The 22571-nt window shown below is 45.5% G+C and overlaps 3 protein-coding genes across 4 annotated transcripts; 1 reads left to right on the forward strand and 2 right to left on the reverse strand.

Moving 5' to 3' along the window:
• Window positions 1-420: 420 nt before the first annotated feature.
• Window positions 421-6287, reverse strand: dmtf1 (cyclin D binding myb-like transcription factor 1). The gene is made up of 17 exons (XM_047017653.1): window positions 6187-6287; window positions 5465-5587; window positions 5236-5334; window positions 5008-5093; window positions 4312-4420; window positions 4126-4202; window positions 3837-3994; window positions 3707-3739; window positions 3452-3561; window positions 3029-3257; window positions 2760-2911; window positions 2217-2396; window positions 2039-2121; window positions 1793-1951; window positions 1476-1685; window positions 1277-1379; window positions 421-1194 (listed from the first exon to the last, which is right to left on the reverse strand). The coding sequence occupies exons 2-17, from the start codon at window positions 5571-5573 to the stop codon at window positions 1160-1162; spliced, it is 1932 nt and encodes a 643-aa protein (XP_046873609.1). The 5' UTR covers window positions 5574-5587; window positions 6187-6287; the 3' UTR covers window positions 421-1159.
• cwf19l1 (CWF19 like cell cycle control factor 1) lies at window positions 6269-11306 on the forward strand. The gene is made up of 14 exons (XM_047017655.1): window positions 6269-6748; window positions 6996-7080; window positions 7164-7248; window positions 7375-7476; window positions 7566-7780; window positions 8037-8152; window positions 8242-8326; window positions 8540-8686; window positions 8799-9006; window positions 9319-9398; window positions 9587-9796; window positions 10130-10249; window positions 10345-10442; window positions 10572-11306. The coding sequence occupies exons 1-14, from the start codon at window positions 6642-6644 to the stop codon at window positions 10714-10716; spliced, it is 1803 nt and encodes a 600-aa protein (XP_046873611.1). The 5' UTR covers window positions 6269-6641; the 3' UTR covers window positions 10717-11306.
• On the reverse strand, window positions 11143-22537 carry LOC124466027 (CD9 antigen-like). Of its 2 annotated transcripts, none has more exons than XM_047017656.1 (8): window positions 21943-22537; window positions 15269-15371; window positions 12648-12745; window positions 12460-12534; window positions 12248-12349; window positions 12028-12117; window positions 11861-11944; window positions 11143-11624 (listed from the first exon to the last, which is right to left on the reverse strand). In XM_047017656.1, the coding sequence occupies exons 1-8, from the start codon at window positions 22009-22011 to the stop codon at window positions 11559-11561; spliced, it is 687 nt and encodes a 228-aa protein (XP_046873612.1). In that variant the 5' UTR covers window positions 22012-22537; the 3' UTR covers window positions 11143-11558. The 2 variants fall into 2 exon arrangements, with proteins under 2 accessions (XP_046873612.1, XP_046873613.1); XM_047017657.1 differs by lacking the exon at window positions 21943-22537 and adding an exon at window positions 18851-19037.
• Window positions 22538-22571: the final 34 nt, after the last annotated feature.

The raw sequence follows: 22571 nt of genomic DNA on the forward strand, positions 1-22571 counted from the left end.
TTATACAGACTAGAATTGGTAGAACTAAAACAAGACAGGTTTATGTATCTACCTCCCGTGTTCTAATCCTGTGCATGTCTATACAATACCCTTTCATATTTACAATTTCTAACCCTCAAATATCTGGACATGTTTTTTTTCCATACCTTATTTAACTCATTCATGGTTGAATGTTTCTTTTCATATATTAAAACACAATTCCCCTCCTGGAGGTCTACCCAAAAAACCCCAGTAAACCTCTGTTTCTCAAATATTTGTTTGTTGTGAGTATCTGATACGAATCCTAGCATAAGTAACTTCTCATTACTAATTAGGGCAGTTGTTATGCTGTTACCTCCTTCACACCACTCACTTTCTTACCACTTATTAAAATGATCTGTGCTTCCTTCAAGTGATGAAAGTCATGAAAGAGTGATGAAAAAGCTTTCAGAATGTTTTATTACACAATAAATAAACACAAAAAAGCACTGGAAAAAAAGATATGGCAAATTAGTGCTCTTCAATATTTACATGGATTAGGATTGTGATGAGGGGCATGGTCCTACGAATACAGAGGGTGAAAAAAGACAGATCCTGTTTCAGTAGACACATTTGTAAAGAAGTGTTTGACAAAAATACATTCATGTGAGTAGAACTTTGTCTTGTTACAAAGAGCCAGATGAGGATGAACGTTCACAGTCAACCAATCCCTTGAACAATTGAGCCTTTCCTAAACCGCGCAATTATATTTATCGGCAGGGATTGACGCATCTTGTGCCTTGAGTACATTTGGACTAAATAGTGTCTAGTAACAGTTTAGTGATGTCTGTGTGGATGAAATGGAGAGTTGGCTGAGGAAGAATGGACCACTACTGTGTTGGTCGACATCTCTTAAACTCGCTTCCTTTCAGACAGAGACCAAAGTGCAAGAGAATAGCACCGTGAGCGTCCAGGTCAACTTCCTGTGCGTCTGTGATGAAGTCATCCCACCTGACCACAACTCATAAGGCCCCTCTGGACACAGACAGGAACTGATTGAAATGCCGACTGCTTGATTGAGCTGTGGATTTGTACATCAAGCTCAGCAAATAAAAATAAAATCAAAAAAAGCACTGGGAAGAACCATGGTCTCCACTGTCCTGGGTTCGAGCGATGGGATCTCGTTAGTCCCACTCACCCTTCAATCAGAACCCTCCTGGCTTTCAAGGATCGGATCTACAACGGAGAGAAGAACAGTCAGTCAGCTCGTGTGTGTGTGTGAGAGAGAGAGAGAGAAACTGAAAGAGTAAGTTCTGACCTGTCAGCGTGCTGCTTATATTCTCTGGAGAAACAATCAGCACGGTGCTCTCTGTCATTCCAGCATCCACCACTTGCTCCTCGACAGTGGGTGAACCAAGTGCCTACCACACACACACACACACACATAATTTTTGATCCACAATACAACCTTGGATTTGCAACGCGTGTGTGTGGGTGGAGGGAATAGGGACGAGTACCTTTTCTGTAAGGCCGTCTGCTATTGGCTCCTGGGGGTCAGCAGGTTCATTTCCAGAAGAGTCTACCAAGAGGTTGTCTGCCAGCTGCTCCTCCTCGCCCCGCCTTTCTGTCTCCACAACCAGCTCTGCTTGGCTGAGCGGCTCTGAGGAGGCATGCTCAGAGGTGACCGTCTGGATGATGACGCCGTCACTAGGGCACAAACCGTCCGCCTAACAAGTAGGTAGACAAATAAGCACACACGCACACCAATTATGTAAGATGAATACATGCCTATGCATATTAAAGCCAGTTTCTGTGTCCAATACTAAACACTCACCGAGAGGGTTTGTAAAATGATGTGTTCTGGTGACGAGGGGGAGGAGCTGGCTGTTAGAGTAACAGTGGGATTGGTCGACAGGCTGAGAGGCAGTCCCTGATTGGCTGCTGTCTGAAGGTAGTATGTCCCTGGAGTCCCAGTTGGCTGAAGGTGGAATGACTAAGGAACACCAGATATATATTTACATATTTAGATCAAAAGTGAAGATGACGTATGTGTTTGAGTGAGTGTGTATGTATAACTCACAGGTAGGATCTCGAAGGTCTGCAATGCCCCAGTATTGAGTGTTATCGTCTCTGTATCACTGGCAACACTGGAGCTGTCTGTGGCTGTGAGAAATCAGAGTTAGTGAAATACCCCCACACACACACAGGCACCCACACACACACACACACACACACACACACACGTGTTGCACACTCACAGAGGTGTGTGATCTGCAAGGGGATCTGGACAGGTATCTGTAGAGCTGTGACAGGACTCTGGGCGGAGTTACTGCTCTCCTCCAATCGGGTGACACGGATCTGAAGGGATGGGGTGGTGGTAGCTGTCCCGGTTCCAGACGCCTGAGACTCCATCACTTCCTGTAGACCCTTCAGCAATACTACATACACACACACACACACACATACACAGAGTTCCATCTTTAATGCTTGTTGATACCTTAAGGCAGTGGTTCCCAACCCTGGTCCTCAGGGACCCCCTGTCCCGCATGTTTTGGATGTTTCCCTGCTCTGGCACACCTGATTCAAATGAATGGTCATAAGCAGGCTTCTGCAGAGCTGGATAACGACCCATTAATTTGAATCCTGTGTATTCGAGCAGGGAAACATCTCAAACATGCAGGACGGGTGCCCTGAGGACCAGGGTCGGGAACCACAGCATGAAGAAAGGTGATAAGCAGGAAGTGTATGAAGATGCAAGGGGATGGATGAGTCGTTTTTTTGTGTGTGTGTTTTTTTTTAACCATTTATGGGAAGCTCTTTGTGATTGGCCACTTGTCGTTTGATGCTCCACCACTTGGAGCGGAGCCACTGCGGAGAGCGGACACTGCTCCACCCGCCGGACAGCTCCTCCCAGTTCAGCTCGTTCTCATCGTCCACTTCCAGCTCAGCGATCCTACATGAACACACACACAGACATTAAACACCTCAATGATACAGCTTCTATAAACATTCATATCAGTAACAGTAAAAAAAAAAAGGCCAGGCTTTCCTGTCTCTCTCACACACACACCTGCGCACTAAGCTGAGGTCGTCGTCTTTCGTCCACTCGGTCCCCCCGCTGTGTTTCCAGTTGAGGTAGTTGAGCCACTTGGAGCGGCACTGCTTTTCGGAGCGCGTGCGCACCAGCTCTGCCACCGAGGCCCAGGACACGCCCCCCGTCACCGCCACACCCGGCGTCACGCCCGCCAGCTCGTACACCACCTCGGCCAGGCGCCTCTCCTCCTCCTCGCTCCACTTCCCTACACACACACACACACACACACACACACGTTCAGAGAATCGAAGTCACGCTCAAATCCGCGTTTTCACACCGTCAGAACCCTGAATATCACAAGAACTACAGCGGACCAATAAAGCTTCTCGTGCCAATTCAATGAGGCTGGAAAAAGAAATGTGAACGAGCAGATGGCTTGCGCGTGCGTGCGTGTGCAACCTGTGTTGCAGGTGTCCTTCATCAGTCGGCAGCGGTCTTTGACGGAGGACGCGCTGCGACCCAGAGCTGCTCCTATGGTGGCCCAGTCGTTCCCAAACTTTTTCCTCAGTCTACACACGCACACACACACACACACACACACACACTAATCAGGGCACATACTACAAACTGCAGCTGCTCTCTGGACACTAAGTGTCCAGACAAAAATGTGTATCTCACAGGCAAAGAAGGATGAAAACAAGGAAAACGACTCACTCTTTCAGTTTGCCTATCTCTTCGGGGGTGTACCTTGAAACAAGAGCACACAACGGAGCCATCACACGTGCACGTTGACAACACAAACAATCATGCTGTGCCTCCGTGTGGATGAGCCTTATCCACTTACTTGCCCACGTGGTTGCGGTTGTCGTACATGCGGAGTACGCGACGATACACGGCAAACAGCGGCCTGTTGAGTCCCCAGGCCACGCTGCGGTAGAAATCCTTCCTCTCCTCCTTCGACATCTCAAATATGATCTCAGCGGGGTCCTCCATACCCCGGCCCTGCCACACACACACACACAAAAAGATAGGTCTCTGATTTAAACAGTACTGATAGGGTGGACCAGGGCTATCGTCTGTGTGTGCGTTTGTGTGTGGAAGCAAAATATCAGCTCTCAGCATGTCAGAAGTACCTTCAGATAGCGCTCGATGTTGCTCATGAGAAGATCAATCTCCTCCTTTGACCACATGCCCTGTTTCCACTTGTGACCTGTAAAACGACCAATCACATCATGGCACCTTGGCTCACATGACACAGCTTGGAGTCGTCTGCACGTGTGTGTGTGTGTGTGTGTGTGTGTGTGTGTGAAGGTGTGTACCTTTGTTGGCCAGTGTATCCTTGTCCTCCTTGGTGGTAAACCAGGCCTGGCTGACAGGAGAGGTCAAATCATTCTTCTCAGGAGACAAGGGGTCTTCATCCTGCAGAATCTACACATCAGATGAAGATAGTTATTACAGACCAGTCAATACCAGCACATACCAGTCCAGACATTTACAGACTGTCAGTCCGGAACATTACCAACCAACGTGGACCAGTCCAGACTATAACAGACCATCACTGACCAATCTAGACCATTTAAAACCAGTCTAGACCAGCACAGTCCAGTGTAGACAATTACCAACCAATTTAGACCATTTCAGACTGGCACAGATTGCTCTAGTCCAGGGGTGTCAAATCCTGGTCCTCAGGGGCCACTGTTCTATATATTCTAGATGTTTCCCTGATCCAGCACACCTTATTCAAATGAATGGTCGTTGTCAGGCTTCCACAGAGCTTGATAATAACCCATTTATTTGAATCAGGTGTGTTGGAGCAGGGAAACATCTAGAATATATAGGACAGCAGCCCCTGAGCACCCCTGGTCTAGTCCATTACAGACCCGTATAGATCAGTCCAGATCATTCCAGACCAGCACAGACCAATATAGACCAGTATTGACTTGTCCAGACCACTCAACCAAGACCAGTACAGACCAGCACCAGGCAGAGGAGAGGTTAGATCTGAGAAGAGGTACCTGAATTTGGGCCACGCCTTCTTCTGTGAGGTCATCGTCAGCCGTGGCAGTCATCGTGACCTCAAAGCTGTCGTCGTTTTCGGACACTGTGTACGACATCACATGTCAGCAGTGACAACACTCGGAGCAGAATGACTTGTGTGAGGAATAAGTTGTGTTTTAGTTGTGTACGTGTGTTCAGCATTTAATCTAGTTCTGAAGCCATGATGAGGAGAAAGAGAGACTAACTTGGGAGCGTGACCACGGAGAACTGCTGGGGTGAGTCTGTGTCATCTTGGTCGTCATTGGTTAGCCGTAGTCTCTTTTGGATAGGCTCTGAGTCGTCATCTATGAGCACACGACCCACAGACGCACAAGGTGACAGGGAAGAGATGTGAATGATATACCTTTCAATTGTATTGTTGAGAACAAATCGTGTTTGGATTTTGTGCTGTGTGTGATTGCGTGTGGGACCCACCATTCGATGGGCAGTGCAGTATGATGCTTCCATCACTGTCTTGGGTGAGTGTAACAGAGTTGACTGTCCCTAGAGTCACTGTCTCCTCCTCCTCTTCCTCCCTACTCATGCTGCACCTGGGGACTAAGTTGACGCTTCATTATTTAACCCGTAGTGGTATGTAAATGACAACATTTCAACGGAGTGTGTGATATATCTGATTATTCAGATTCATTTTCGTTCAGGTCACAAGTGCAGAGTAGGAAAGGAAGCGGTGGAGCTAGGAAGGATCAGGACTGGAGCGGAAGGGAAGGTATCTGAGGTGTTACTGTGATGGCCAAGCTACTAACAGAAATATATGGAATATGACAATGGAACACGCATTCAATTAAAGCTACTATTTCAATAAAAGCTACCAAGTCATATTTGAGGCAACCAAACCGAAAATGTTGGAACACCGCCACATATATTATTGTTACTGGCTATAACAGTGTAGTGGGCTAGCCTAGCATGTTGCTAGCATACAGGGCAGCTTACTGGCCAGCTAAATGAAAGAAGACGAAAAGTCTTAGACGCCATGTTAGTTCAGCGGGGGAAGGCTTATGGCGTCTTTGCGATATAACGATAAATAAGGTCGTTATTCTGTAAAGTGCTTATTTGCATCTCGTTCACCCGGCGCAGCCCCTTTAGAACCTCCAGCCCCAAACAGAAACTGAATTTTTAGGTTTGATTTTGTTACTTACTTCCTGTTTTTAGTCCGGGCACTTCGGAGAGACCAGGATGGAAGCAAATGCCAGGATGGACTGTACGATGGATCCTGGGTTGCCCAATTCGATTTTTGCTTTAGTTTCGCAGCTAATAATGGAGGCCATAAAACGAATCATCAAAATGACAATGAAGACAAGATTAAATTATTTAATACACTGATTTATAGCACAATAAAACCATGAAATCTAAATCTAGAACCAATGTTGCTGTTAATAACAATTTTGGCAACCTTATGGTGTCACTTTTATAGTGTCTCGACTTGGTTAGGACCTTTCCATAATATTTTGAAAGCCTTAAAGTAAATATCGAAAACAAAACAACATTTGTTTATGCTTATCCAAATAATATTTATAGTTGATTCTTCAGTTTCCAAGTAGGTGGAAATAAGACGGAAGAAATATGTTATGTGTTCCGTGAGAAAAGGAGTCGGATGGTTATAATAGCCGTACAGTTCAAGCTGTGTCGTGAAAATCAAACACGAGTTTATAAACATCAGTTGCGGATCAATACGGGAATGGGAGAGCAGCCGATGAGAGTGTAAGTTGAATTACCATCACTAGCTGGTTAAATACCGTTATACAGGTGCATTGAGTGTGTGGGACGAATTTGTCTAGCTGGCTGAACCAAATAGCTCCACATTGCTCTCCTCTCTTTCTCACTTCTAACTTTCACAACTTCCCAATGAATTACAATAGCTTGTTTTCTCGGGGAAGCGTTTTGCATTCGTGCTTGCGCTGTGTTGTCGCTCCGGTGTAGTCTTAGTGAACTAATTTATTCATTGCAGGCTTGCATGTGGCGATGTGGTAGGACGAATCAACGCTCTCTTCAACCGTGTGCGGGCCATTCAGAAAAAGAGCGGCCAGTTTGATGTAAGTAAAATACTACGGAATGTTGTTGTCTCCCACTTGCAAAAAAGATAACCAACAAATAACACTTCGTTTCCTGTCTGCAGCTACTGCTATGTGTAGGTGACTTCTTCGGCTCCTCGGCTGAGGCCGAAGCAGAATGGCAGGAGTTCAAATCTGGAGCAAAAAAAGGTAAGAATTTCAACAAACTAGCAAACAAACAAAACACAAGCCAATTGAGTCAATCACAAGCTGTTCATGATGCACTTAAACTCAGTCGGTATGTATCAGTAACGATGATCTCTTCTTTACCTGCAGCACCCATCCACACCTACATCCTCGGGGCAGCCAGCCAGGAAACAGTAAAGTACTTCCCCAGTGCAGATGGTTGTGAGCTGGCTGACAACATCACCTACCTGGGTAAAAATACTGGGCATGGGACACCTCTGTTGGCATATCCTATGTAATGCTTCCTGAAGGACTGATCATTCGTGTGTGTGTTGTCTCAGGGCGCCGGGGTGTGTTCACGGGGGCGTCAGGGCTACAGATAGCATATGTGAGCGGGCGAGAGGCCCTCCAGGAACCGGCTCCAGCGCACTGTTTCACCCCCAAAGACCTGGGCGCCCTCGTGGGTCCGCTGGCCAACAACACCAAGTTCAAGGGAGTGGACATCCTGCTCACCTCCCAGTGGCCCAAAGGTGTCTGGCAGTACGGAAACAACCCTGTAAGCAGCAGTTTTTAAACCATCTCTGTCAGTCATAAATCATAAATGGCAGAAATGCCACCAAAAATGTACAAAAAATATATAAAAACGGCCATTTTCACACTTTACTACTGACTCCCGGGTTGTAGGGGAAGTCTGTGTGTTTTCAGTTTGTTGGTTTGTCTTGCATTTCCATCAAGGAAGCATTTCCCCCGAGTCTCTGTGGTAATCGACCTTCAGTTTGTCTACCCTTAATCTGGCCTTTCTTCAATTGTAGGAGCTCAATACGAAGTTCTGTGGATCCAACTCCATCGCCAGCCTGGCTGACAAGCTGAAGCCTCGCTACCACTTTGCCGCCACTGAGGGAGTTCACTATGAGAGGCTGCCGTACAGGTGCGTTCTGTGGCAGGGCAAAACACATGGCCATCCACATCGAGACGGTCTAGTGACTCGTGTGTTTGTGTGTGTGTGTGTGCCTGAAGAAATCACGTGGTCCTTCAGGAGAACGCCCAGCACGTCAGTCGATTCATCTCCCTGGCCACCGTCAACAACCCCGCCAAGAAGAAGGTTTGCCTACTTCCTGCACCCAGTAATATCTCCCTGCCAAAGCAAATTCCTTGTCTGTGCAAACTTTCATGGCGAATAAATCCCTTTCTGATCCACACAAATGTTGCGCAAGACACCCCCACGACACACGGGACATTTCGACCACGTCGACCTTACCACTCTCCCATAGGCACCATACTAGACCAACTCTTCATGTTTTCCTGTGCACTGTAGTATCTGTACGCCTTCAGCATTGTGCCGTTGAAGAGCATGGACGCGGCGGAGCTGGTGAAGCAACCCCAGGATGTGACGGAGAACCCTTACCGTCGGGCGGGGAGAGAGGAGGGGAGGATACTCATCCCCGAGGCTACAGGGGAGGAGGTATGGACAGAGCGTTGACTTTTTTTCTTCTTCCCACCTCTTCTTTTTCTGCTGTCTGTCGCTCACTCTTATTCTTACTCTGTCGTCGTCCGTCCCCTTCCTTGTTCCTCAGGAGCCGGCTTCCCAGTTCTTCTTTGACCTGAGCAAAAAGCAGGGCGGGGGCCACAGGGGCCGTGGCAGGAAGCGACCTTCAGACGAAGACAGGCGTGGCCAGGGACAGGCCTGGGACGGAGGGGACAGGCAGGGCCAGGGCCAACCCCTGGAAGGGGACGGCCAGCCGTGGGGGGGAGACATGCCACCCAAACAGCCCCGCAGGCCCCGTGAGTGTGCCCCGAGTCGTGACGGAGAAATGCAATGTCATCGAAATTTACAGTGGTGCTAACCCTAACCACCCAGATATGTTGTTAGATTCCACCCCGTTTTACTCAATGGTCCCTGTTGAAGCGGGAGAACGAGATTCCTTTGCTTGTGTATCTTGTTTAAATAGCATAGCTTATTTCATGTTTGGAAGTTTCTGAGATCTGGCATGACATAGTTTCTTCCATTTTATCTCCTGCAGTGAGTTTTCAGTATCAGTATGTGGGAGGGAGTACTGTCTAATACCCCCCCCCTCCCCTTCTCGTTCTCCTCAGCCCAGCCCACTGGCCCCTGCTGGTTCTGTCTGGCCAGTCCTCAGGTGGAGAAACACCTGGTCATCAGCATTGGCACGCATGTGAGTACGCTGAGGTACTTGCACCAAAACAGCTGTTAAAGGTTTGAGGGGTCTATTAAAAAAAAAAAAAAAGTGTTCTTGTTTGTTTGATAGAACTGTTAAGTTAAATAAAAAGTTAAATGTAAAATCGATTCACTCTCTTTCCCCCCTGCCTGGGATGGGATTTGGTCTGTGTGTCTTGTCCACAGTGTTATTTGGCCATGGCCAAGGGGGGTCTAACCCCGCAGCACATGCTGGTGCTGCCCATCGGCCACATCCAGGCTGTGGTGCACATGGGCCAGGAGGAAGTGGAGGAGCTGCAGCGCTACAAGGAGGCCGTCCGCAGCTTCTACAAGAGCAAGGGGCTTCGCTGCGTCGTGTTTGAGAGGAACTACCGCAGCCAGCACCTACAGCTGCAGGTAGACTCGGGCTTGTGAGCTGACACACGAGGACACACATAGAAACGCAGGCAGGAACACGCATGCTAACAGACAGTGGCGGTCCTAGCACATTTGGCGCCCCCCAAACCCGCGTAAACGGACCGACAATGGGTGTGACCACACAAAGCACTAATTTTTTTATGCCAGCAGAGGGCGCCAAACACAAGTCTGAAAATATTGCCCATTTGTTTATGCCCCCCCCCCCCCGAGCGGCTGCCGGGTTCCCCGTGCCTAGAACCGCTACTGCTTACAGATAAGATGCGGTGGACACACACACACACTCGGCTAACCCGGTTAACCCCACCCCTCTAGGTTGTACCTGTACCCATGGACAAGTGCTCCTCTGAGGACATAAAGGAGTCCTTCATGGTGCATGCTGAGGAGCAACACATAGAGATGATGGAGATCCCAGAACACACAGACCTCAAACAGGTACGCGCTCAAACGCAACACCCGTAAGCCGACACGTTCTTCCTAGCCGTCATTACCTCGGCGTGCGCGCGCTTAATCTCTTGTCCTCCTATCAGATCGCTCCCCCTGGGACGCCCTACTTCTACGCGGAACTGGACTCCGGCGAGAAGCTCTACCACCGCATTCAGAAACACTTCCCTCTGCAGTTCGGCCGGTAAGCCATCCATACACCGCGCTGGTCTTGAGGCTGCTAAGTGGCAGAAGGAGACTCCCCTATTCTATCGATGAGGTCGAGTACAGGTGAGATGTGGAAAACTAGACGTGTGTCCCGTGTGGTGTGTAGGGAGGTCCTGGCTAGCCAAGCCGTGCTGAACATTCCGGAGCGGGCAGACTGGAAGGAGTGCAAGCAGACGAGAGAGGAGGAGGATGAGTGTTGCAAACGGCTGCGAGACGACTTCCAGCCCTTCGACTTTGCCTTGGACGACTGAGGAAAACGCACGCGTGCGGGAGGAGAGAGTCTTTGTTTCTGGGTCGTCTACAGCATCCATGTTAAGGAAAATGAACTGATATGGTGTCCTCGTTTTGTTATGTTTTCGGAGTACACAGCCCAATGTTTGTAAAGAAGGCATCATGCTTTATTTTGTAAAAGGAAATTGATTAAACTCTTAACGTTTGGCAAATTCTCCTTGTATAAACACAACGAGCATCTCTCGCTCCCACGTCAATGTCTATCGCTCTCTTCTCACAACGTAGCTATTAGCTCGCTGAGGCATGTCTCTCACGTGCACAGAGGCTGCAACATCACGTCTCGCACTCGGCCAAAAGCACGTGTCTAATCCACTCTTACATTCGTAGACCAGAGAGATATCCAGTGCATTTATACTAGATAATCAAAACCAATTTGGAGGCACACACTCATTAGTTTCCTTTTATTTGGCATTTGGAAGATGTACAACGATCTTTTCATCAAAACGTCTGCATAAAAATCCACTGCTTATAAAATCATACTTCTCTTAAGTTAAAAACACATGTAGTTTAAAGACAAAATGAGAGGCTCACACACACAAGTTAGTAAAAATAAAAGATTCAACTGTGGCAAACATCGAAAGGCGTTATACATCCTGAAGAGCTCGACTTCAATAAAAAATGAATATGCTTCATCCTCAACGCGGTAAGGGGTTCCACACCTTCAAAGGTGACCGGTTCCATCCAGTGTGGAGCTTGTGAGTGAGGTCTTAGCAACCGACATTAAAACCTATTTGGAGACTGAAACTAAGTGAAGCCAGGACGGACGACAGTAAGTTAAGGGTACGATTCAGGTTGTGTTTGTCTACATGATGTCCCGGGATCTCCTGATGGCGCAGCACAACAGCATGCTGAAGATCATACCGAAGATCTGCAGAGATGAAGAGGGAGTAGAAGTCAATCCACAACCATGACATCGAAAACGGTTCCAGATCGTCGATATCGCAGTCAGCTACCAAATCTCATCATCATAGCATTACACAGCAAGCACCATGATATCATACATCTACCTAATGGCCAGTTGGGGAGAACACAATGTGGTGCACAACCTGAAATGTTATTGGCTAGAAACGACAATTCTGAGAGTTGATTGGTTAAGACACTCACCATGATGACGCCAATGCCGATGCCCACACCTCCGATGATGTGCAGTTTGGAGTTGAACATCTCATCGATGGCACTGGGGCAGCTCTGGAGAGATACGAGCGACGTCAACAACACAGTCCACCTGTAGAATCCAGCTTTAAATAGAGCTCATTAACCCTCTTTGTTACCGTGGTGATGAAGGCCTCCAGTCCCTCCTTCTTGGGGCAGGTGTCCCTGGCGCTGTCGATCACAGTGCCTGTGATGCCGCAGCAGTTCAGCTGTGTTCCGGGGGGGGGAAACGTGGACGAGACAGCTTTAGTTCTGCTTACCAGTCTGAGGGTTCTACCATAGAAAACAAAACTGCATTTCTGCTAGAAAAATCGATCAGAGTTGCGCGTGAGAACTCACTCCAAAGTGGATTAGACGGAGTGTCTCCTTCAAGGCCTCTTGGTTCGTGGTCATATAGTTGTTGTAGGTCTGCTTGTAAAATTCGGTGATATCCTCCACGACCTGGGTGTAGAAATGGAACGTGAGTGAGAGGGGGAGAGAAACAGTAAATCAACAACGGTGGTGGGATACACAGCATCACGGCAGGGAAGCGAACATCCGGCCGAGCTCACCTTGTCTTTATTCGACAAACCCCATACCCCAGCAGCCACCTCCACGGCGAAAATGACCAACAGGAAGAAGAAGAACTGGAAGCAGAGGGAAGGGTAATGAGACTCTCAGCTATTTAAATTGTCTTTTAAAAATCGATGATGCAGCAGTTTATCCGATGGGTGAGGCCCAACGAAACTAAGCTCCTCACCAATCCCAGCATGCACGGCGACTCTTTGAGGGCGCCACAGCAGCCTAGGAAGCCAACCACCATCATCAGAGCCCCCGCAGCGATGAGGATGTATACTCCTGAAAGACACACACACACACACACACAGAAATGAAAGGAACCCCCAGTCTGTCCAACCCACATAATGACACATAGGCTCACTCTACAGGACAACTGTGGTACTGGGGTTTACTGAGACCACAAGTGTGTCATTTTTCTTGTCACTTGATGCAAGTGAGGTTATGATTCATGCCATCACTGTCACAGAAGTGGCCTCCACCACAATTACATATGTCGGTTAACACCAGCAACACTGATGACAGTACCTACAAATACAACCCCAGTTCCTAAAAAGTTGGGAAGCTGTGTAAAAAAAACAACAACAAAAAAACAATGATTTGCCAATCTCATCATGTTCTTCACAACAGAACATAGAAACATATCAAACGTTTAAACTGATTACATTTACTATTTTAAGGAAAAAATTAAGTAATTTTGAATTTGATGGCAGCAACATCTCAAAATAATTGAGACAAGGCCATGTTGACCACAGTGTAGCATCCCCTCTTCTTTTGTCTGTATATGTCTGGGAACTGAAGACACCAGTAGTTGGAGTTGTGGGAGAGGAATGTTGTCCCTTTTGTGTCCGATACAGGATTCTTGCTGCTCAACGGGTCCTGGGTCTTTCTTTGTCATATTTTTGGTTTCATGACCCACCAAATGTTTTTGACTGGCACACGGTCTCGACGCAGGCCGGCCAGTTCAGCACCCGGACTCTTTTACTTATGAAGCCAAGCTGTTTTAACAAACGCACTATGTGGTTTAACATTGTCTCACGGAAATATGAAAGGTCTTCCCTGAAAAAGATGTCTGGATGTAAGCAAATGCTGCCCTAAAACCTGTATATACACCTTTCAGCATTGATGGTGCCTTTCCAGATGTGCAAGCTGCCCATTCTATAAGCACTAATGCACCCCCATTCTATCAGAAATGCAGGATTAAAGACACTCATTTTACACCGAATCATGTTACTGACCTGTTTGTAATAACGTAGTTAGTTGCAAAATGTTTCCCCAGCTGTTTATTTTTAGTAACACTTACTTTTTTTCCATCCTTTTATTGGCTACATCCTAACTTTGAGATGTGTAGCAGCCATCAAATTCCAAATAAACCTTATTTTTTCCTTAAAATTGTACATTCCTTAAGTTTAAACATTGGATATGTTTTCTGTGATCTCTCGTTAATGACATGAGTTTACGAGACTTGCAAATCATTGCTTTCTGTTTGTATTTACATTTTACACAGTGTCCGAACATTTTTGGAATTGGGGATGTAGAACCCTTATCTATTCTAAACAGCTTCTCCCCTCACGGAAACCTGTGGTTAAGATGCTTGTCATTTCATACCGGGCCTCTATGGTCGACACGCCTACTGAATTTAGCAATCAGTCTCTGGCTGGAATGAGAGAAGGGAGGGAGACTGGACGGTTCTCAAGTTGAGAGAATGAAGGACAGAAACAAAAGGAAGCACAATGATGTCCCTGTCCCTGAGCAAAGAAAGAAGGCTGTGTGTGTGTTTTTTTTTCTTGTTTTCTTGTCACTGTGTGTGTGTGTGTGTGTGTATACTACCAGGCTGAAGGGCTGGCCCTGGTGTGGACAAACTGAGCCTCAACTGCTCTGCCGAAGGCACAGGACTGCTAGTGTACATTCTCTCACACACACACGCAAAACATAGGCCATCTCAACATCTGCCTCCAAATAACGATGAGAACAGAGTTGGATTTGTCTGGAATATCAACAAATCCCTGATTATATGTGAAGTGTCCCTAGGTTTAGGGTTAGGATTAAATGTGGTGTCACCTGACAAGAACAGGTTAGGGACAGGAAATGGATTGGTCTGCTTTGATGGAATGAAACCAGTCTGCTTTCTGAAGTCATCTTAAGTTTGTCATACAGTTTTCAAGAGGAGTTTAGGGACAATGTGACAGAAGAAAATCGATGTTTATATTCAGAGGCAACCACTTGAGTTTGTTTAGAATTCTTTCACAGTTGTGTTGATGTAAGACAGCCAGTGGGAATCCATATTTGTCAACTATGACATCACTGGCTCCTTAGGCCCCTCCCCTCCCGCTTAAATAACAGGGTGTTGCCCGTTCCCACGACAACCCACCCGACTCACAAAGAGGCGTTCTAAATTCCTTGACTCATGATTCCTCTTGACTCATGATTCCTCTTAACTTCCAACTTTGTTAATCTGCCGTGAGATCTCAAACATTAGAAACAGGATCGAGGAGAGGAGTTTACAAAGAAACAAAGAAACAAAAAGTGTTTGAAGGTGTGATGAAGGGAGATTCAGGGTGGGGGTTGAAGTGCTACTTATGTCCTTGCATATAGAGGTGGAGGTAGCAGTGTGTGGGGCTAGGAGGGTTGGGGGAAGGTTTCAGGGAAGCCTGTGGTGAAGAATTCAGGGTTGGGGTTGAAGTGTTGCGTGGGTGAGTATGCATGCGTGTAGAGGTAGGTGTGTGTTGGGGGAAGTGGGGTTGGTTGGTTGGTGGTGGGGGGGGGGTTGGTGTAGGAGTGGCAAGAGCTGTAAGCTGTACTCACCGGTGAAGAAGACAGAGGGAGAGTCTTCTCCTTCAAAAATCCCTGCAGTCTTCGTATCAAAGCGAAGCCACAATCCCACTGCCAGGACTCCGGTCCCTGCCAGCTGATCACACAAAACACACAAAATTATTGGAATGTCATTACCTACTGACCTCTCCCGGTCAGTAGAATCCTGTGAAACTGGATTTATTCATTGTTGATCTTATTTGTTGTATATGAAAATGTCGATATATCTGTAGTAACCTGATACTGTGAGCCATTGTGAAGTCAATAAATAAACCTCAGAACTTCCTGATCACGCGACAAAACGCCTTCAGTTCCTCCATCCAGTCGAATCCTATCGTGTTGTGTTATAGGTCAGTCTCATTCAGTCTTTGTGAATATTCACAAAACCTCGAAGGAGGTCCATACGACCAGGTCACAATCAGGTCTACATCTGCCTCCTTGGCAACTGATTTGTGTCTAAATACATATCTATATTCTGATCAAATGATGTGTGAATGAATGTATCATGAGGAATCGGATGTGTGTTTGTTTATTCTTCCACAATGTTTGAATGAGCTGAAGAATGAAATCTAACAAGACTTAACAGATACTGTCCTCTAAACAGGCTGGAATAAATGGGAGCAGTTTAACCAGACAGACTAGGACTCCTCCAATACCACTTCAGGCAAGAACATTTCTCTCACCCTCCAATTAAAGACAGTTCACATACATAGCTCAGTAAGAGGTAGTACGTAATGTGAAAAAAGATGAAATGAATTATGAAACTAACTGCAAACTTTGTGGGGCTTTGTGTGTGTGTGACTGTATGATTGATAAGCATCCGGTTCGTCATGCTGTTCAACCCATAGAAACGGACACACGCACACACAAATAACAAAACAATGGCGTTGGTAACCATGTCCTCACATCCGTACATTTCCATGATATCCATGATTCCATGACGTCTGTGCTTGTGAAACGTGATCCCCCTAGAAGACTGACATACTGCTGAAGAGCTGGACCATTTTAGGATATTGGGGTGGCCAATCAGATTTCAGGGGTGGCCCGTGCCACCCTAGGCCACTCCCTGAACACGCCACTGTTCAACAAACAACTTTATTTAGCTTAAGGATTCAATGTATTGTTACTGAAGACCCCTGTGAAGCCCCTGACATCTTCACATTCAAGTTTATATTTCAGAATTGTTCAAATATGTAACTTTTCAGACTACTGAAGTGTTAAGTTTTGTTGTCCTTGGGTCTGACACCCCTAAAGTAGGCCATATATTTTTCAGGGAAAAAAACTTAATTATGGAATTATGGAAATGTAACTTGCTAGCTGCTGATGACAAGTTATTGAGGAAAAGCATGATCATTAACTTACACAAAAGGCTGAAATGTCCTTTGGTGTGACAGAAAATGTCCACCGGTTTGATTTCTTATTTCCTTAGAAGACATTTATTGTGCAGTTCACTGAAAATGTTTCACAAAACTGAAAATTTTTTACAATGTATTGACCCCTTATATTTTAAAAAATAGCAGATTTCACAGTACATAAATGCATGATTTTTGTCATTAAAAAAAATGGGTAACAGTTAGTTTTTCAACTACCCAATATCTCCTACTAACATCCTGTGGCACGGTTAGCTGAGACAAAGAACATGTTTCAAACTCTTCACCTGATCCCTGTCATTTGTGGGAAAGAACCACTTTCCAAACTGAATAATTTAGCATGACTCATCATCATGTGTCTGGAACAAAATTAGTGTGTGGTCATACAACAACCCTCCTGGACTGCGTACACACACACACACACACACAGTAAAACTACATTTGGCTGGCAAAAAAAAGTGTGCTGAATTGCAACACTTTAGACACTGACACCATTCATTTAGTCAAGGACATAACTCATAACTCAGGAACATTCCAGCATTTATTTTGCCTTTGTCAGGCTGTCAGAATGTAAGAATAATTTCAGAAGCACGCAGGTACCTGAACATTCCACACACACGAGAGAGGGAGGGGATTTTGCTACAGATTCCCTTACTCAGGGGGAACCTTTTTACTAGCTCTCATTTCAAAAGCTGAAATCTGCTATCCAGTCATGACTATAAGTTGTGTGGATGGGGATAGGGTGATGATACCTCTATCACTATCAGAGAAGGTTTGACCAGGCTCAGACAGTGTTAGGAGTTTGCTTGTCAAAGTACGAATAACAGTATGGCAGAAATGTCATGCCAAAGATTGTCAAACATTTTACAACATTAAAATGTGTTCAAATAGCAGATACTTATCTAAAGAGAGGTGAAAAAAGTGTGGAAAGTTGGTGCAACAGGATAGAAGTGCAGAGTTCTAACAGTATCAGTGGTTATGGTCAATGAACTGTCTGAGTTACAAGACAGAGTGAAGCAAAACCATTTCAACATGAAGTCCTCTGACAAGCGAAAAGTCAGGCTCTACATACTTTTAGTTAGTTATCAACCGGCACCTACTTCCGGCAATTGTAGACCAGTTTCTGCTTCTTTGTACGCAAACTGTGACTATGTACACAGAAACTCCGCCGTAAACAATGATTAGGCCAAGCTCTGCATAGCTATGTCTTTAGTAATGCTTGTGCCGAGTGTGTGCGTGCGTGTGAAAGAGAGACAGAGATAAAGAGGATGAGTGTGTTTGTGATTGCAGGTTATAGACAAGGCCTTCATGTATGCAAGCAGATATCTAATCAGGAAAGGCAGACCAGATCAGGAGAGTGACTAGTCAGGGTTACTAGATCAAACTCCTAACTGGTGCAATGGACTGGGATGTTTCATTAAATCAACAGGCTAATCCGGAAACACACACACACTCACTCACACACACAGTCAGGCTTTCCACATCAATGAAGACAACTATTGTATTGGAATTGGGAGAGCATGTTCATCCACTTGCCCGGACCAGTTGGGAACATAGACACTCCCAGAAGTGCTCAGCCGCAGGTTCAGACCAAGCTGTGCGGCACCTCAAGACCGTCACAGAAGCTCTTTCCCCTCTCAGCACACTACACACTAAGAAGCCAGTCTGAGAGGAGGATTAAATCAGAGGGCTGGGAAACTTGCCATCTGATCCACTTCTGTCTCTCTGACTGACCCCCTCCCCCCCCCCCCCCCCCCCCTCCCCCTCCCCCTCCCCCCCCCCCCCCCCCATTGGCTACTCACAAACTAGTTCACTCCACCCCACCCCCCACCACCTTTTGCTAAACCTCTCTGTCAGGTTTCCAGACAGTGACTGGTGATTAAATCCCAGGAGGTTATCTACCATTCAACGTCCATTTAATTTGGCAGTCGAGTTCAGTTCTGTGCTCTCCGTTTCCTGCCCCTCAGACCAGTTGTCTATCGAGAGTGAATGTGGTATTGTTTCACTGGTAGTAGGTGGAAACTGCTAACTCACACCCATGTTTGTTTGCCTCACAAACTCAACCAACACACGGAGCAAAAGTGTTCAACGCCCACACTGAAAAAAAGTGTAGTCCAACTTGTCTAACTTCCATCTTCACACGTCCTAACACTAACATTCTCTTGCCAACTAGCCTTATAAAGAGGAAGAGAGAGAGAGAACCTACCCAGAATAAGAGGTTGAAAATGTAGATCAGGTACTTGATGCATTTCATGCCCCCAACGACTCCCATTGTGATGATTTAAAGCTGAGGTTTGTCCGGTGAAGAAAATAATCTGAAATGGGAGCTTTACCCTGGCAAATTAAACCTGAAGTCCTCACTTCTTCTTTAGGCAGTGCAGGAGATTGAGAGGGAGGGGGAGGGGAGAGAGGGAGGGAACTAAAGGGGAGGGGGCATTTTTTGGGAGTCACACCCTCTTTTTACACACCTGGTCTTCAGTTATACAATCATGGGATGGGGGCGGGTCTGTGGTTTTGGATGGCGGAAAGTCATAGGAGGATGAGCGATATTCCCGTAAAACTGATACAACCTACAGACAACGGATTGCTCATTAATGCCCCCAAAAAAGGAATAAAATAATGTATTTAATTTATTAATCGTTATAAATAAATGTATGTTTTACATATGTTTGGGATATGAACATTTATTGATACAGTTTATTATGATAACCATTATGTCCCCCTTGCCCCCTGAAAAGAAAATGTGTATGGTAAATCATTCCAATGTAATACGTCATTATTCAATATGAACTTTGATGTATTCTGTGTCACATTAATAGCATGAACACTTTACAGCAGGACTGCCTTATTGTCAAAAAACATTATACTCTGTTTATAGAAGAAATAGAGTACAATCTGTTTGCTTTCTTCCAATTCCAAATAAAACCATTTAATTCTCCTCCCAGTCATATTCTAATGACCATGCCTCAGCAATATGTGTCCACTCCCCCTTCCGCAAAGACGTTTGAAGCTGTTAAATCAATTGAAAACTAACACATGAATACACTTGACATGCTCATAGTACATTAGAAAGGGATAGAAGTTTAGACAGACTTTAAATATCCTATTTATTGATGCTTTTGTTGTTGTTTAAAAAATGTGTTTGACAAAGATGACCCTTAACTTACATTTAGAAACAACTTTACAGGACATTTAATTCCCACTTCTGGGTTGCAGGCCCTGTTGTTTTTCAGAGAAGGTAACTCAAGCCCTCCTCTCCCTCTGGACTCAGAAAACAACAAAACTGTCTTTGTCCCTACACGGACAGCCTTTCTTTCTATCTCTCCCTCTCCGTTCTATTCTCTCCTCCACCCACAGAAGGGCAGCAGGATATTAAAGTAAATAGAAACAAACAGCAAGGAGGAGGTAGACATTGTTTCTCTTGTGTTTTCCCCAATTCTGACAATGTAGCTTATCCTTTCCCAGGCTGCCATATTTGTTATAATCTCCACAGAGATGTTACCTGACAACAACAGGTGGTGAGAGCTCAAACAATATTATCAAAGTAACACACCCATGGCAAAGACCTGGGAAATATACACAGCAGATTTTAGGTTGATAAAGATAGGAGCCGATGGCAGCGATGGTCTATCAGGTCTCAGGTGTGTGGACACAAGCCTATGGCTTCTGTACCATTTTGCATGAACAAAGCAGATAGGGCCCTCACAGAAACACACACACAATATTTGCATGGTATACGATGGTAATTATAATTTGATCCGATACTGTGTTGAATATATGAATGGTTCTTGAACGTAGAATACAGAGGTAGACTACAATTCCATTGTAATTTATGCTCAATGGCTTCACCTGGTGGCGAGTGATGGCGTGTTTCTCCTGCAGCCGGGCCTATCTAGTCCCCAGCAGGTTTCAATACCTTTTTCTAAGATATGTTGCAGTATTGGTTTCTAACATGGTGTTCATGAAATGAATGTTTGGTAACTTGGCCGTTTCCCAGCTTCTCCAATAACGCACTTTCACTATATACTATAGACGCTGCAGCTTTTCTGACATTTAGCAAACAATACAAAATGCAACCTATTTACATTTACATTTAGCAGACGCTCTTATCCAGAGCGACCCCGAGGCAAGTAGGGTGAAGTGCCTTGCCCAAGGAAACAACGTCATTTGGCACAGCCGGGAATCAAACCAACAACCTTCTGATAAACAGCCCGACTCCCTAACCGCTCAGCCATCTGACCCTTTGGGAAGTACAAGACTACTTTGTTATATCGCGTCTTAAACTGGCACACACTGGTTTGGTAGTAGGCTCAGTGTTACCGTTATTGCACCTCACAAACGCCTTACCCTCACAAAAGGTTTCACAAAAGGTCTGAATAGCTTGGGATTAATATTGGTATACATAATTAAAACTACTTTATATTATATACTGATACTGAAATACTGAGTCCCCCCACCCCACACACACAAACTACAATGCTGGAATACATTGGTTCAGATTGGTGGGTATTTGGAAATTAGGGGAGACCGGGATTGGTTGGCGACCGGGGTTGGTTGGCACACAGCATTTTTGGTCCTTTTGAAAGTCACAGAAACAAAATTGTATGACAAAGATATTGGAAATGTGTTACGTGTAGTTAATAGACATAGGAATCAGTTACATTTCATTTAATTAAAGCTCAGACCATAACGTTTAATTTGCTGCTGGTTAGAATAGTCTAACATAAATGATACCAGAGAAATAGGCAGACAGTGAAAAATGTGCCAACCAACCCTGGTCTCCCCTACACAAAAAATGCAACGTTAAGGAAATTGGGGTTATGTCGTTGTTCAGTTACATGTTACATGTTAAGTGTAATTCGTTGATACGCTGACCAATATATATAATGACATGCACTTTAATGTTGGATAAATGATTTCTTCCCCAGTAACATAGAGGGAATCATGGTAACCTATGGTGTATAGTGCGCAGTTTTAAAGAAACCTAGACATGTAGGGTTATCAAAGGTTATCACTCAAAGTTATCCTCCGCAGCATGACAACTAACGCGTCGCTCAACAGGTGTTCTGCAGCCAAGAAGATGGCTTAGATAAAAAATGTCGCTCACGTATGACCTCAAATCAACACGGCAACACATTCACTATTAAAAAATATATATAACGTGTATTCTAAAAAATTACAACGTATCACATACAGGCTATATTCAGGGAAGTTGAAGGCAAGCATAGTTCCCCACTGTTATATCATAACATTTACGTTTTGCACATCCCAAAGCAAACTAAAGTATGAAAGACTTACCCAAAAAACAAAATTGAAGACGAATAGCACATATTTAATGCACGACTCTCCACTCGTCAGCAACGCCATGTTGTTTGTCTGTTGTCCACTTTATGATGTGGCTGGAATGACTGAACAGCGAATTTGTGCAAAGCAATCTTTGACAGTTGCGGGGAATTGATCACTTCGATTCAAACTCATTCACTCTGCCCTGCAGCGTGCTTCGAATGCATATGTAGTGGCGTGTAGCGCACTCCCACCTCAAGTGTGGTCGGTAGAGGAAAATGCTTGCTCCCTCTTTGTTTCTTTAGACCAAAGTTCACCGTATCTCTTTCCCGAGTGAGAATTTTGTAACGCACCCTTTGAATCAATGCAGTGTGTTTGTGTGTCTGTGTGTCTGTGTTTGTTGAAGGCTGATTTACTCTGACTAGGCAGCTGGCTGTAATTAAGAGTCAGGATGAACTCGAGGGCTAAGCCTAAGTCTCTGTGTGTCACCCTGTCTCTCCGACTCAGGTACACATCAGAAAAAGTGTTTTCCCTATAGACCCCCCATCTCACTGTCTATTTGTCTGTCTGTCCGCCGCTCTGTCTCTGCTTTTTTCCCTGTCTCTCTGAAGGCCTTGTGTTCCAGCATTAGGGTGGATGACAGG

Source organism: Hypomesus transpacificus, unplaced genomic scaffold (genome assembly GCF_021917145.1).
Source record: "Hypomesus transpacificus isolate Combined female unplaced genomic scaffold, fHypTra1 scaffold_62, whole genome shotgun sequence".
Lineage (NCBI taxonomy): Eukaryota > Metazoa > Chordata > Actinopteri > Osmeriformes > Osmeridae > Hypomesus > Hypomesus transpacificus.